Source organism: Chamaea fasciata, unplaced genomic scaffold (genome assembly GCF_029207755.1).
Source record: "Chamaea fasciata isolate MVZ Bird 193981 ecotype frontalis unplaced genomic scaffold, bChaFas1.0.hap1 SCAF_35, whole genome shotgun sequence".
Classification (NCBI taxonomy): Eukaryota; Metazoa; Chordata; class Aves; order Passeriformes; family Sylviidae; genus Chamaea; species Chamaea fasciata.
The window spans coordinates 455,102-471,614 of record NW_027094120.1 but is presented as its reverse complement, the minus strand read 5'-3'; the positions used below and the strand labels follow the sequence as shown (position 1 = coordinate 471,614).

The window sequence follows — 16,513 nt, the reverse complement described above, 5'->3', positions numbered from 1 at the left end:
CTCTGCACAGGGCCCTGGACAGGCTGGATCCAGGGCCCAAATCCCACAATGGGAGGTTTAACAAGACCAAGGGCCGGGTCCTGCACTTGGGCCACAACAACCCCTGCAGTGCTACAGGCTGGGGACAGAGCGGCTGGACAGTGGCCAGGCAGAAAGGGACCTGAGGGGACTGCTGGACAGCAGGCTGGACATGAGGCAGCAGTGTGCCCAGGTGGCCAAGAAGGCCAATGGCTCCTGGCCTGGATCAGGAATGGTGCGGCCAGCTGGGGCAGAGCTGCTGTGCCATCACTGATCTGTCCCCAGTTAGCACACAGACATTGCTGCTGCAGCTGCAGAGAAGTGAACAACAAGGGGATCTCCACTGAATACTTTGCTGGGAGACTCTTTAGTTCATTAAGAGCCACTGAGAGCACAGCTCCTCACTGACACAGTCTTTGACCACAGAAAATCTGGAGACAAACAAAACAAGTCAGGGCACAAACAATGGCCTTGCTTTGTGAACATCACTGAAAATTAAAACACAGTTAAAAAAAAAAAAAAAAAAAAAACAAGCAAAGCAACAAGTACTAACAAAGATGACTTTTATTAAAAATGATTGCAGAAACTGGCCAGCAGTTTAGTGTTTCTGAAATCGTCCAGTGATCAGTGTCCACACTGCAGCCTTGAGCTCCTGGTTCCTCAGGCTGTAGATGAGGGGGTTCAGGGCTGGAGGCACCACCGAGTACAGAACTGACAATGCCAGATCCAGGGATGGGGAGGAGATGGAGGGGGGCTTCAGATTGGCAAATGTGCCTGTGCTGAGGAAGAGAGAGACCACAGCCAGGTGAGGGAGGCAGGTGGAAAAGGCTTTGTGCCGACCCCGCTCAGAGGGGATCCTCAGCACAGCCCTGAAGATCTGCACATAGGAGAAAACCATGAACACGAAACAACCAGAAGCTAAACAGACACTAACAGCAAGAAGTCCAAGTTCCCTGAGTTTGGAGTGTGAGCAGGAGAGCTTGAGGATGTGTGGGATTTCACAGAAGAACTGACCCACGGCATTGCCATGGCACAGGGACAGGGAAAATGTATTGGCCGTGTGCAGCAGAGCGTAGAGAAAGCCACTGGCCCAGGCAGCTGCTGTCATGTGGGCACAAGCTCTGCTGCCCAGGAGGGTCCTGTAGTGCAGGGGTTTGCAGATGGACACGTAGCGGTCGTAGCACATGATGGTCAGGAGGGAAAACTCTGCTCCCATAAAGAAGAGAAAGAAAAACACCTGTTCAGCACACCCTTCATAGGAGATGGTCCTGGTGTCCCAGAGGGAATTGTGCATGGCTTTGGGGACAGTGGTGAGGATGGAGCCCAGGTCGGTGAGGGCCAGGTTGAGCAGGAAGAAGAACATGGGGCTGTGCAGGTGGTGGCCGCAGGCTACGGCGCTGATGACGAGGCCGTTGCCCAGGAGGGCAGCCAGGGAGATGCCCAGGAAGAGGCAGAAGTGCAGGAGCTGCAGCTGCCGCGTGTCTGCCAATGCCAGCAGGAGGAAGTGGCTGATGGAGCTGCTGTTGGACATTTGCTGTGTATGGACATGCCAACCTACAGAAGGAGGAAAGACAATGACATTTGAGGGGGGATTACTCACTGAAAAGTTAAAGCCCTCTCTCACAGACCATTCCCTACCACTAAACACCTCGCCTTGACCTTGACCTGCAGGACACCTGGGAGTCAGCCCTGACCCCCAGTCAGTGCAGGGGAACAGTGAGGGCAGGTGCGAGTCCTGGTGGTTGAACTTGGACGAAGAATCTCCTCGTAAGGATCGGAAGCTGCCGGGCTGAAGGAATGGGGATTGCTGGTGGCAGAATGAGACATTCTGCTGCACCAGGGGAGAACAGAGTCCAGTGAGGTAGGAGGATTGTCTGAGCCTTAGTGCACACTGAGGGGAGCTGCTCTGTCCCTGTGACCTCTTCCCAGCTGCCCTGGACTTGCAGTTTTTGAGCTCCAATCCTGTGCTATCCTAGAAAGCCAGGAGACACTGCTGAGAGCAGAGGGATCCCTGACACACAAAGTGACCCCTGCCTTTCCCTAAATCAGGGAGATTTGGCTCATTCCCAGCCTGCCCTGCCCAGAGCTCCCCGGGGCAGAGGGAGCTGGGACACCCCATTGCTGTGCTCAGCCTGCACAGGAGGAGCCCAAGGGCTGGGCCTGAGCCTGCAGCTGGAACTGCAATTCCCAGAGAGCCCGTCAGCAATGCCAGCAGCACCTGGGCAAGGCAAGGAGAGAGAGAGCCGGGCCCTGAGGAAAAGCCTTTCCCTGCCCAGCCCTGCACAGCCCCTCCCAGGCAGCAGCAGTGCAGGACAGTGGCCCTCAGGCCCTGGTCAGCAGGGAATGGGCACATGGCAGGAGAGATGCCCTGCATCTCTGGGGCTGCTCTGCCGGCCCAGGAGGGGACTGAGGGCCCCGAGCCCCCGGGCTGAGGGCTGTGCTGGCTGGGAGGGGACACAAGAGCTGTGCTGCTCAGGGCAGTGTGTGCCCTGCAGGGCAGGGCCGGCAGGTGCCACATGGCCCCTGCAGCAGGGCTTCCCTCAGCACTGCCTCCCTCCCTCCCTGCCCACGGCTCTGCTGCTGGAGCTGTCCCAGCCCGAGCTGTTCCTGTGGCCCCGGGCTCCTTCCCTGCCAGAGCTGCCAGAGCCCAGCCCAGCCCTGGGCCAGCTCTGCCCTGCAGCTGCTCGGAGCTGCAGGATTAAAGAGCAGCTCCCCCAGGCCTGGGCACCATGGAAAAGTGATGCTGGATGGATCTGGAGGCTGGGGAAGTGGAGGCACTTGCTGAGGTTCCCAGGAATCCTCATCCTGATGCTTTAAGAGCCTCAGCCCTTGCTCTGCCCTGCACAGATAAGTTTCCATTGCTGCCAAGTTGAGTCAGGGAAAAATGGGAGCACAAATTCAGGAAAGCAGAAAGAAAAGCAGGAAACTCCTTCCCTGAATGAGCTCATGAAAAGTCCCCTCAGAAATTACCTGGGCATGAGCTGGAGCTCTGAGCAGCCCTGGCACACACAGCACCCTCTCCACAGCAGCAGGACCTACCCTGGCAGGAGTCACTCACTGCACCCACAGCTCCCCTCCAGCATCCATGGGAGCTGCCAGGCAGGCTGAGAGCTGCCCCTGGCAGGTGACAGATCCCCCGGCCTGGCCAAGAGCCCTCAGGGCTGCAGCACCTGCTCTGCACGACAGCCCTGGGCACCCCTGGCTGCAGCCCCAGCTTCAGCCCCTGCAGCCGTCCCTGGCAGCAGGAGCCGTCCTGCCCTGTCCCTCTGACGGTGCCCAGGGCAGCCCCGCTCTGGAGCACATCCTCCCCCAAAGCAGAAAGGGCAGCAGAGCCATCCTTACAGTGCTGTCAGTCCTGTCCTGGGTCAGCTTTAGGAGATCCCTGCAGCCAGAGACTGACTGTGTCTGAAGTGGTGAACATTTCTTCACAAAGAAACTCAGAATTTTCCTTCCAGGTGTTTAAGCCTCTGTCTGCTTCACAGCTCTCAGGTACCTGCAGGCAGTGCCCTCAGCCCTGTTGGGCTGGGAGTGAAGCTGCTCCTGAGGAGAAATGTCTTTTTAAAGCTCTTCTTGGTTGCCAGGAGGTGCCTCTGTTTCAGGAGCCCGGCTCAGCTCAGCAGCCCAGACACAGCACCAGGATTTTAATGACCCTCTTGGGGCTTTGGTGTTGTTTACATCAGACTCAGTCCCCAAGGGAGTGTTTAAAAAACTTCCTGAGAACTCCTAATCAGATTGAAACTCCAAAGTTTCTTGAAGTTTTAATGGGTCCCACTGACAGACATGACTGAGAAAATGTCCCCAGGTTCCAGTTAGAGCAGAATAGTGTAGGCACTGATGACAGGTGGGGACAAACAAGGCAAAGGTGTCTGTGATGCTGAGCAAACCTGCATGTGTTTCAGGAATGCAAAGGGCCAAGGCCCGAGCCCCAGCCCCTGCCAAGGCACATCCTGTCCCTCCCTCAGTGCTCAGGGCTCTTCCCGGCCCACTGGGATGTGGGGATGTGCAATGCCAAGGGCAGCAGCATGGGGCGGCCCCTGCCAGGCTGCTGAGCAGGGACAAGGAGGCAATGAGGCCCCAGGCCTGCAAGGGTCACTTGTCTCCTCCTCATGGCTCAGGCCCAGGCCCAGCAGCCATGGCCAAAGTGCTGCAGGAGTTGGCTCTGTCAGGGCCTTGCAGCTGCTGCCCATCCCTGTGCCCTGTGCAGCCCAGGCTGTCCTACGGTGTCCGTGCCCTGCGCCTCTGTCCCTGCAGGCTGTCGTCATCCCCCGGCTGCCCCACCTGGCTGGGCCCTTCCTTTGCTGACAGCTCTGCGTCCTGCCTGCCTCTGCCTGGCCACACAGAGCCTTGGGCTGCTCCAGACTCTTTCTGGGGGACGTGTTGCAGCACAGCCCTGCCCTGGGACAGAAATTCCTCTCCCTCTGTGTCCAGTCTGGTCCTCCACTGCTGCCCTTGGTATCATTCTTTATTTTTGAAGCTATTTTCTGCTCTGAAGAAGAGCTCTAATATTTTTGAAACCACCTTTCAATTCCTGCCAGGCTACTCTTTTTCTATTCTCAGTTTTCACACCACTGAGCCCTGGGCCCTCATTCTCTATATGAGTCATGTGCTTAAGGCCTCCAAATTTCATCTTGGGTGTCTTTTGTGTCCTCCAAGGTCTTTTCAGATTAAAACATTGTGATCATACATAACCCAAGAAAGACTCTGTTTATTTTTAGGCCTTTAGTGGCAGAGGAAGGGGAATGCCTTTAAAATGGACAAGGATAAATTTAGATTTGATATAAGGACAAAATATTTTATGGTAGGTTGACAAGACAGAAAAACAGGTTGTCAGTGGGAGTGGATGTCCCATCCCAAAGATGTTCAAAGTCAGGAGATATTAGCATCCTGCACCCTGGTCCAGTGGTAGCTGTGCCTTCCCATAGCAGGGACAGTGCAGTAGAGGATATTTTTGGGCCATTCTAATTAAAAAAAAAAAAAAAAATTACTTCAAGGAAAGTTCTGACACTTCTTCCTGAAAGACTCACCAAGGGAGTCTATGGCAGAGCTTTCCTGCATGACCTTGCCAGTTGAGCATGGGGGGGTTCTGAGACACATGATAAGCATCCACAAAGGGCATTTGGAGCCTGTGCAAGATTTCCCATGGGATGTCTGAGAAAAGAACAGAGGAACGGAAAGGATTCAGAGATCAAAGTGGTTTTATGAGGAACAGGCATAAGAAAACAGAGAGAAAGAAGGATAAAAACAATATCATAATGTATAAAAAGCATTTACACTATTTGCTGGTCAGGACAAGTTTTGGATGTGCCCTGTAGCTGATCCCCAAAGCCTGTGGAATTTTCCTAAACCCTTGATTGCCAACAACTCTCTGGGACAAGGCAGCTCTCTCTGCTGTGGTACTGAGGGATGTCCAAGTGCCAGATACTGGAGTGGGGCCCACAAACCATCAGGGTCTCAGCTTATATCCAGGCTGGAATGCTTGGTTCCTCCCTCTGGGCGGAGCATCTCACAATGGGATAGTGAGTCATGTGATAAGGCCTGATGGGCCCATTAACAGCAGGTAGTCCAGGAGGGGGTCATCTGTGAGCTGCGCAGCAAAGGTGCTGATGGGCCCATTAACAGAAGATAAGCCAGAGTGGAGGAGGCAGGGAGCACTGCCTCACCTGGTTTCAACAGTTCATGAAGATAGTGATAGAATAGACTTCAACCCAGGACATTGCCCCTCTCCGCAGACACGTGAGCGTTGTCCGCTTTCAGGATGACCCAGGCTGTGTCAGGGGGTGCTGCTACATGGACACGAGACAGCCGGTCCTGTCCTGCCGGGTCCCAGCAGTGCATCGCAGCAGTCCCGTATCCCCATCAGGATGCCGGCCAAGAGAGGTCCTGGAAGCTGAGGGAGCTGATTTGAAGCCGGTGCGGGTGCCTACAGGTCAAGGCCAAGGGCGTTCCCTCAGGATCGAGCAGTCCTGAGAGGTCTCTAGAATTCAAAGAAATCAGCAGACAAATGCATTGTCCACCAAAAGCTCTTTGATTGGCAGGAGGTTATGGCTCTGCACCCCACCACAAGGCTTCTTTGCCACGTCCAAATTGCAGTGGCTTTCTGTAGGAATTCTATCAAAAATACCTTCCGTCTTTAGACTGCTGAGGTGATTCCATAGGCAGGGGCTTAGAAAGAAACACATTGCGTCAGAATCCTAGACTTGAAGCTAATGTCCACCTGCTGGCCAGGAGGAGTCTCAGCGCACCAAAGCAGCTCATCTTCCTCACCCCTTCCCTGCACAGGGCTGATTCTGTAGCCGCCCTTAGGTCTTCCCCAAGGCTATGTCTAAAGCTTTTTGTCAAGTCACTTTCTTGTCAAGTTAGGCTTCTAGGTTTTTCTTATGTGAACTGGTGCTAAGTACTTCTGGATATCTGTGCTAAGTACTCTTTCCTTCTGTGAATTGCCTGTGCTTCCTTACATCAAACAAAGGCCTTGTTTGGTTCCTAAATGTGCCTGATGCTGGCCCAAGTCTTTTGGCACTGCTTGCTTTCCTGTGGCATGTTCTACCTGCCTCGAGAGTAAAGAGGGAGCTGGAGAAGGAGCTTGCCAGGCTGCTCTCCATCCTTTACCAGCAGTCCTGCTTAAGCGGACAAGTCCGAGTTGAGCGCAAATGGAACAGCCGAGCACGGGAAGGGTGGGTGGGAAGGATGATCCAGGAACCGTAGGCCTGGCAGCCTGAGCTTGCTGCCGGGGAAGGCCTTGGAGCACATCCTCCTGAGTGCCATGCCACGGCACGTGCAGGGAACCAGGGGGTGGGAAAGCTCTGCGGAGGGATGGGGACAGCTGCGGGTCTTGGCAGGGTGTTGAGCTGGGGTTGGTGTTGCTGGGCGTGTTGGGGAAGGAGTCGTCTGGAAGAGGAGAGGTCTAGGCTGGAACTGGAGTCACTTTGAAGGCACCACCTGTGGTATGGCACAGCTTTGGTTATGGAGGACAGAAGGAATAGCTGGGACTTATCAAAAGCCTGATGTCTCTGTGGAAGTGAAGAAGGACTCAAGAAAAATGCAGAACACTTCCACCAGCCAAACACAGGTCCCCAATGGGAAAAAAAACACAAACAAAACCTTGTGACCTCCAGAAGGAGCCCATGCACCCTTGGGCTAGAGTGCTGCAGAAGCCAAGACATAGAGCTTCACTGAGCCAGATGCTCACCTGGAGCACCAGCCCTTTGGTGCCTCAACATGGCAGATCAAAGACCATTTCCCAGCTGTCACTGGCTGGGGCAAATGCTAGGTCCTGGCAGGATTGCAGCACTCAGGATCTTTAGCCAGCAGCAGCAAGTGCTGGCTGGGCAGAAACTTGCACCTCTGCCTTGCACTAAAGACAGCACCCTCCAGAATTGGCATTTACTATCTCAGGAAAATCTGACTCTGCTGTCACCACAGCTGTAGGGTTGTGGTAACTTTGCTCATTTTGCTCCTCTTTGGCCTCTTCTCCAGCAGAAGAGAGAGCCATCAGCACTGCAGGTGGCTGAGGAGCTACCACTAACTGTAGCAATGTATCTGCAGCAATGTATCTGCATAACTTGGAATACAAAGTGCTCAAGCCCAACTACCACCTAGAGATATTAGTTACAAGTAGCAGCTCTTTGGGAATGTATCAATGCCACAGAGACACAAACTGGTCTAAAAAGAAGAGGAGCCTGGGAAATTGAATACCAGGACAAGAAGAATGAGCTAGAGGCCATGAAGGCTCGGAATTATAGCCAATCAAATTGCCTAAGGGACGTGTGCTGAGCCAACAAAGCAGACGAACCAATCAAGAAAGGCATGAAGGTGTGAACAGTGGTCTTACAATCTATAAACATAGTGTAATGTAAATATGAAATGGCTTCTGCAGAAGTCCTATTGGTTCTGTCGTTCAGAGGTACTGAGCTCCCACAAATATCATTCAGATGTATTTGCTGGCAGGCAGAAATTAAAATTCAGGACTCAAGCTGTAGCCCTAAAGAGCAGGGAGATGCTCGAGGAGGCACCACCTTTGTTTTAGCAATTCAGCAAGTGAGCGAATCCTTCTGTGAAAGGAACCACTACCCTCCTTGCCTTCCTTCTGGCACCTGAGAAGGACGAAGACTGTCCCAAATGCAATTTGCAGGCTGCCACAAGTCTGTGCTACTTGTGTCTTTTCAACACAGCTCTACCCAAAGCTGCAGCCACAGCTGACACTGGAGAGGAAAGCCCCTGAGAGAAGCAGAGTCTGTGGGGGCTGTTGGCATTTATCTCTCCTCCTGTGGCAGTGTTGAGTGCTTTACAAACCTCTCCAAAAGTCCGAGAAACAAAAGAGCCACAAAGAAAGGAGAAAGCGTTTAGATCTTGGAGTGCAAGCCAGCCCAGACTGGAGATCTCTGCTGGAAATGCCTAAAACCTGCAGGATGCAGAAGGGCTCTGTCAGAAGGCAGATGAGGCATTTTGCTCTCAAGTGCATGGCCACTGGGCCTGAAGCATTGAGGATGACTGCCTCAGCTCAGAAAGAGAGTTTCTTCTTTCTTCTCGGGTTTCAGTCTCTAAATTATGCAGTTCTAATCCTGACCATGGACTATTTCCTTCAGCAAACTCTTGGAAAGAAAGCTATGATAAGGGGTAGGTTTCTCTTTCAAGCAAGCAAGATTCTTCTCCCTCTGTACGTGTGGCCAGCTGATTATAGATATACAAAAATGCTAAGGAAATAAACACAGAGATGTCCCACGCTTGAGAGACCAGGAGATCTACCAGGTCCTGTTGCCTACTGCAGGCAAGACCTTGGCAGTGTGACCATTTGACAATTTGACAATGCCTTCTGGCCACGCTTACAAATTCTGACTGGTACTGAGAGATGGGACAATCTATCCTCAGTATCTGAACATTTTTGCAGCTTGCCTGACTTCAGACTTGATAGATATTCTACCAGGAAAACACCTGGCCCATGGTTTTGTGGTTGGACTCACCCGCTGCCGATATTTTTGACTTTGATGGATTTTGTCATGGGATTTTCCATGCTCACAATTGTCCCTGAGGAAAACAAAATTCAAGATGCTGACTTTGAAGCAGAGATCCCAGCTTCCAGGAGATACCTAAAAAGGCAGCCCCATTGCTGGGGCTCTGAAAACTTTGTGGTCAGCTGGGTAACAACAACAAAACAACCAGACCGACAGCTCTGAAGCAGAAATGGCCAGAAGAGACTGATTTTCTCCAGAAGTTCCTCTGGGGAATCCTAAATGTCCCTGTGATATCAAACTGAGGAGGAACATTTGGTCCAGCTACGCTGCCACGTGCACACAATACGCTATCCTCCAGACAACAAATACACAAGACATACTCAGTAGCTCCAGGGAGTCCTCCTCGATCTGCTGTTGCTGAGCAGCAGCTGTGTCAGCGCAGGAGATGAACCGACTGCCCGGGATCACCATCTCAGCTTGGGGAGCAAAGGCTCCTTGACACAATGCTCCTGCTGCAGCTGGTTTGGTGCAAGAGCCTGTGTAGATCTGGGAGAAGAAATGAGTTTGGTTCAGAAAGGTGGCTGGCAGAGATGACCCTGAGATGCCATTCCAAATGCCAGCCCTTAGGAAGATGCTGTCAGTCTGCCAGACACAGGACTCTTCAAATGGATTTTTTCCACGTCCACTTCCCTTTGACTGGATGGCTCAAAGCCAGAGGCTGGTGTTACTGGAGTTCATGGCCAGATTCATCTTCCATTTTCAGGGATTTTCTGAAGGAGGACTGCCACTAGGACCATATTCCACTTCCTCCCAAGGGCTCTTTTCCTCCTCCAAGGGCTGCAGACACTCTTTCAGTTCCTTGTTCAAATGTTCTACCTCCTCCCACGGAGTGCTCTTGTCCTCCACCACGTTCAGGTCATGCTCAACCGGCAGCACTTCTGGTGGAGACAGTTCCTGTGGCTCACACCGATCCTGGGGCTCCTCCTCCTCAGCCATTTGCTGGAAGCCTTTGCAGGCTGCCTGGCGAGACGTCAACTCTTCCACCTCGAGTCAAACAGAACAAAGCAGTCAGAGACTACAGCTTGTCCCTGTTAGCCAAGAGTCATCAGCTGTGAGCAAAGGGAAAGAAGAGATTTACAAGGGCTACAGACAGCTTGTTTCCATCCTCCATCTTGGACACAATGTTCCACTGTTAAAACACCTCATGAAACAAGGAGAGCAGGAAGAGGCCAGCAGGAATCAGTTTGGATGACTGCTGGCCAAAAGGCCAATGGACTACTTCCATTGTCCAGGGCAGCAGTTGAGATTCAAGATACCAAGAAATGTCCTTCAGAACGGCTGTGACAGACACGACAGCAGGATGGCCCTCAGAGGCATCACCCCAATCCCCTGCACATAGTTTCATATATTAAATCACTTCCACAAAATTAATTGCATCAGAATAGAGGTCGCTTTAAAAGTCTCTGGTGGTCATTTGGGAAAGATCTCATGCCTCAAATTCTCCTTTGATGGTCAAGAGCCTCTGAAAACAAATTTCTTCCCCTTAAATACATTGAAGCTATCTTTCCAGCAGGTCCACTCTCTTTTTTCTCCCACCTAAGATAAACACTTGCACTGCTAGGAGGGAATACAGGACTAACAACTGTCTGGTAAAGCTTAAGGAATTCACAGTTTGTTACGGTCAAACATTTCCCCAACATTTTCCACTGCACTCTCTTGCCAGCAGATGTCACCAACCTGTTCCATTCCCCTTGCAGAACCCTGTACCTGCTATCCATGGGCAGCCACGAGGAGAGGCAGTCACAGAGGAGACGCACCTGCCACACCAGGCAGCAACCAAAACCCTCTCGAGTCACAGCTGCAGGCCTGTAACTGCACAGAATGCTCTGGCTGCCCCACTCCTTGTGGCCTTTTGGCTGGAAATGCGTTTTCTGCCTCATGTAGAAGTACCACAGCTGTGCAAACAAGGGCAGATGGGCCATATTCCAAAGGCACCGCAGTGTGGAGGAAGTGGTGCCCTAATGACTGAAAAATAAAACAACACACTTTTGCGACATTACTGTAGCAGGTAATGTCAAATCTGGCCTTTAACTGGAGGCCTCCAGGGGCAGATATGGAAAAACACCCGCCCCACATAGGGCAAATGTGGTTTTTACAAGTGTGGAACATTAGCGTAATTGACAAGAATTCCCAATTAGAAGCACAAATAATGAGGAAATATTCCTGCTTTGCTCCCACCTCCTCTGGAGCCCCTCTTTCTTGCTCCTAGCTGTACTGCCTATCAGTACTGCTGTTTCAACCTTGGCTCCCAGAGGAGGCAAGATAAGATAGGAGCCTTTGGAACGTGTTTTGTCTTTCTGCCTATCAGAGGAGGAAAAGTACTGAAGTTACCTAGGAACTATATAACTATACAACAGTAGTCTACAGAGCTAGGAATATATATGAAGGAAATAGAAAAGCAGAAATCATGTTGGCATTAGAAGGAGACCATTCCCCAATTCCTAACCATACCAAAATCACCATCAACAGGATTTTCCATCTTGAAAAAACAATGGACAATTCAGAAAGGTAATGTAGATTTTATGCACAGGGTGACAAGGAAGGGAATCTTCCAATGGAGTTGAGGTTTGATAGAGTTTTTATTCTGACTCCCACTCAGGGCTTGAACTGGAGAGAGTCATCCTGAAATGGTCATCACCACCTCCTGAACTGCCTGCATTGCTTCACTGCAATGATCAGAGATGCCCATCTGGAGAGAGGCTCGGCTGGCATCAAATAGGGTTGCAGCACAAAGGGAAAACAACAATAACAACAGCAGCAGCAGCAACAACAACAAAAACTGGGAACCTGCCTCCAAAACTCCTTCTATCCAAGGATAGCTCCCAGACAAAAGCTGCAAGGACAGTCTGGGTTCCCTTGGCTTCCTGAGGGCCAGCTCTCACCTGCCTTTGAAACACTGGGGCTCCCTACTTTCTTTCCTGTGGAAAAGAACTGCCCTTCCTGTCCTGACATCCATGGACAAAGCTGGGATTTGGCCTCCTAAACTCCATCTATCCAAGGATTGCTACCAGACAAAAGCTTCCATGACAAACAGGTCTTGCTGGTGTTGGCTTCCTTGGGGCTGCATCTAATCAGCCTTTGAAACACTGGGGCTCTGTCCATTCCTTTTTGTTTAGAAGAACTGTCATTCCAGTCCTGGCACCAATAGCTGAAATGGAATCCCACCTCCAAAACTCCACATATAATCAAGGGCTCCTTTCAGACAAAACTGCAAGGACAGACAGGTCTGGTTTGCTTTGGCCTCAGGTGAGTGCCTCTCATCTGCCTTCAAAAGCCTGGGTTTCCTTTCTATAGAAAAGAACCGTTCTTGTCCAGGTGCCCATGGCGTCAAGCACAAGGCCACAATCTAGGGATGAAGGAGCTCAGTGCTCATTGGAGTGGAGTCTGGGGACAGGGGATGAGAGCCCTGGGAGTGCTTGAAGGGTGGTTTCAGAGATGGTGGATCCTTTTGACATCATAGAGAACAGCCAGAGAAAGGAAAAAATAATGCCATGGGCACCTGGGGGAGCCCAGACTGGGAACAAAAATGAAGGAATTTCCATCCCAGGGCAGGGCTGTGGTGCAACATGTCCCCCCGAAGGAGTCTGGAGCAGCCCAAGGCTCTGTGTGGCCAGGCAGAGGCAGGCAGGACGCAGAGCTGTCAGCAAAGGAAGGGCCCAGCCAGGTGGGGCAGCCGGGGGATGACGACAGCCTGCAGGGACAGAGGCGCAGGGCACGGACACCGTAGGACAGCCTGGGCTGCACAGGGCACAGGGATGGGCAGCAGCTGCAAGGCCCTGACAGAGCCAACTCCTGCAGCACTTTGGCCATGGCTGCTGGGCCTGGGCCTGAGCCATGAGGAGGAGACAAGTGACCCTTGCAGGCCTGGGGCCTCATTGCCTCCTTGTCCCTGCTCAGCAGCCTGGCAGGGGCCGCCCCATGCTGCTGCCCTTGGCATTGCACATCCCCACATCCCAGTGGGCCGGGAAGAGCCCTGAGCACTGAGGGAGGGACAGGATGTGCCTTGGCAGGTGCTGGGGCTCGGGCCTTGGCCCTTTGCATTCCAGAAACACATGCAGGTTTGCTCAGCATCACAGACACCTTTGCCTTGTTTGTCCCCACCTGTCATCAGTGCCTGCAGTGTTCTGTAACTGGAACCTGGGGACACTTTCTCAGTTGTGTCCCTCAGTGGACCCATTAAAACTTCAAGAAACTTTGGAGTTTCAATCTGATTAGGAGTTCTCAGAAAGTTTTTTAAACACTCTCTTAGGGACTGAGTCTGATATAAACACCACCAAAGCCCCAAGAGGGTCATTAAAATCCTGGTACTTTGTCTGTGCTGCTGAGCTGGGCCGGGCTCCTGAAACAGAGGCACCTCCTGGCAACCAAGAAGAGATTTTAAAAGACATTTCTCCTCAGAAGCAGCTCCTCTACCAGCCCAGCAGGGCTGAGGGCACTGCCTGCAGGCACCTGAGAGCTGTGAAGCAGACAGAGGCTGAAAGCAACTGGAAGGACAATTCTGAGATAATTCACGGAAAAATCTTCACAACTTTTAAAAATTCTGAGCTTCTTTGTGAAGAAATGTTCACCACTTCAGACACAGTCAGTCTCTGGCTGCAGGGATCTCCTAAAGCTGACCCAGGACAGGACTGACAGCACTGTAAGGATGGCTCTGCTGCCCTTTCTGCTTTGGGGGAGGATGTGCTCCAGAGCGGGGCTGCCCTGGGCACCGTCAGAGGGACAGGGCAGGACGGCTCCTGCTGCCAGGGACGGCTGCAGGGGCTGAAGCTGGGGCTGCAGCCAGGGGTGCCCAGGGCTGTCGTGCAGAGCAGGTGCTGCAGCCCTGAGGGCTCTTGGCCAGGCCGGGGGATCTGTCACCTGCCAGGGGCAGCTCTCAGCCTGCCTGGCAGCTCCCATGGATGCTGGAGGGGAGCTGTGGGTGCAGTGAGTGACTCCTGCCAGGGTAGGTCCTGCTGCTGTGGAGAGGGTGCTATGTGTGCCAGGGCTGCTCAGAGCTCCAGCTCATGCCCAGGTAATTTCTGAGGGGACTTTTCATGAGCTCGTTCAGGGAAGGAGTTTCCTGCTTGTGTTTCTGCTTTCCTGAATTTGTACTCCCATTTTTCCCTGACTCAACTTGGCAGCAATGGAAACTCAGCTGTGCAGGGCAGAGCAAGGGCTGAGGCTCTTAAAGCATCAGGATGAGGATTCCTGGGAACCTCAGCAAGTGCCTCCACTTCCCCAGCCTCCAGATCCATCCAGCATCACCTTTCCATGGTGCCCAGGCCTGGGGGAGCTGCTCTTTAATCCTGCAGCTCCGAGCAGCTGCAGGGCAGAGCTGGCCCAGGACTGGGCTGGGCTCTGGCAGCTCTGGCAGGGAAGGAGCCCGGGGCCACAGGAACAGCTCGGGCTGGGACAGCTCCAGCAGCAGAGCCGTGGGCAGGGAGGGAGGGAGGCAGTGCTGAGGGAAGCCCTGCTGCAGGGGACATGTGGCACCTGCCGGCCCTGCCCTGCAGGGCACACACTGCCCTGAGCAGCACAGCTCTTGTGTCCCCTCCCAGCCAGCACAGCCCTCAGCCCGGGGGCTCGGGGCCCTCAGTCCCCTCCTGGGCCGGCAGAGCAGCCCCAGAGATGCAGGGCATCTCTCCTGCCATGTGCCCATTCCCTGCTGACCAGGGCCTGAGGGCCACTGTCCTGCATTGCTGCTGCCTGGGAGGGGCTGTGCAGGGCTGGGCAGGGAAAGGCTTTTCCTCAGGGCCCGGCTCTCTCTCTCCTTGCCTTGCCCAGGTGCTGCTGGCATTGCTGATGGGCTCTCTGGGAATGGCAGTTCCAGCTGCAGGCTCAGGCCCAGCCCTTGGGCTCCTCCTGTGCAGGCTGAGCACAGCAATGGGGTGTCCCAGCTCCCTCTGCCCCGGGGAGCTCTGGGCAGGGCAGGCTGGGAATGAGCCGAATCTCCCTGATTTAGGGAAAGGCAGGGGTCACTTTGTGTGCCAGGGATCCCTCTGCTCTCAGCAGTGTCTCCTGGCTTTCTAGGATAGCACAGGATTGGAGCTCAGAAAGGTGCAAATCCAGGCAGCTGGGAACAGGTCACAGGAACAAAGGAGCTCCCCTCAGTCTGCACTAAGGCTCAGACAATCCTCCTACCTCACTGGACTCTCTGTTGTCCCCAGGTTCAGAAGAATCTCTCTTTCTGCCTCCTGCAATCCCCTCCCATGCTCTGGCAGCTCCCGTGCATTAGCAGGAGATTCTTTGTTCAAGTTCAAACACCAGGACTGGCCCCTGCCCTCACTGTTCCCCTGCACTGACTGGGGGTCAGGGCAGACTCCCAGGTGTCCTGCAGGTCAGGGTCTGGCTCCCCACTGAACAATGGCCAGCAGCAATCAGGGCTTCAGCAACCAAGGTGAAGGAAGATCTCCCAGATATAGACAAAAGAGTGGTATTAAGTGGCAGAGAATGGTCTATGGGAATTGGCTTTGACTTTTCTGTGAGAAATCTCCCCTCAAATATCACTGTCTTTCCTCCTTCTGCAGGTTGGCATGTCCAGACACAGCAAATGTCCAACAGCAGCTCCATCAGCCACTTCCTCCTGCTGGCATTGGCAGACACGCGGCAGCTGCAGCTCCTGCACTTCTGCCTCTTCCTGGGCATCTCCCTGGCTGCCCTCCTGGGCAACGGCCTCGTCATCAGCGCCGTAGCCTGCGGCCACCACCTGCACAGCCCCATGTTCTTCTTCCTGCTCAACCTGGCCCTCACCGACCTGGGCTCCATCCTCACCACTGTCCCCAAAGCCATGCACAATTCCCTCTGGGACACCAGGACCATCTCCTATGCAGGATGTGCTGCACAGCTCTTTCTGTTTGTGTTTTTCATTTCAGCAGAGTATTCCCTCCTGACCATCATGTGCTACGACCGCTACGTGTCCATCTGCAAACCCCTGCACTATGGGACCCTCCTGGGCAGCAGAGCTTGTGCCCACATGGCAGCAGCTGCCTGGGCCAGTGCCTTTCTCTATGCTCTGCTGAACACAGCCAATACATTTTCCCTGCCCCTGTGCCATGGCAATGTCCTGGGCCAGTTCTTCTGTGAAATCCCACACATCCTTAAGCTTTCCTGCTCACACTCCAAATTTAAGGGAACTTTGGGTTATTGTGGTTGGTGTCTGTTTAGCTTTTGGCTGTTTCATTTTCATTGTTTTCTCCTATGTGCAGATCTTCAGAGCTGTGCTGAGGATTGCCTCTGAGCAGGGACGGCACAAAGCCTTTTCCACCTGCCTCCCTCACCTGGCTGTGGTCTCCCTGTTCCTCAGCACCTCATTTTTTGTATACCTGAAGCCCCCCTCCATCTCCTCCCCATCCCTGGATCTGGCATTGTCAGTTCTGTACTCAGTGGTGTCTCCAGCCCTGAACCCCGTCATCTACAGCCTGAGGAACCAGGAGCTCAAGGCTGCAGTGTGGACACTGATCACTGGACAATTTCACAAACACTAAACTATAGGCAGGTTTCTGAAAATC

At 53.2% G+C, this 16,513-nt stretch overlaps 1 protein-coding gene and 1 pseudogene across 1 annotated transcript; one reads left to right on the top strand and one right to left on the bottom strand.

Annotated features, from left to right (window-relative positions):
- The window catches only part of LOC136303461 (olfactory receptor 14C36-like), a 32,104-nt pseudogene extending 15,615 nt beyond the window's left edge, over positions 1–16,489 (top strand).
- On the bottom strand, positions 617–9,667 carry LOC136303469 (olfactory receptor 14A16-like). The gene is made up of 2 exons (XM_066207132.1): positions 9,653–9,667; positions 617–1,552 (listed from the first exon to the last, which is right to left on the bottom strand). The coding sequence occupies exon 2, from the start codon at positions 1,547–1,549 to the stop codon at positions 617–619; it is 933 nt and encodes a 310-aa protein (XP_066063229.1). The 5' UTR covers positions 1,550–1,552; positions 9,653–9,667.
- Positions 16,490–16,513: the final 24 nt, after the last annotated feature.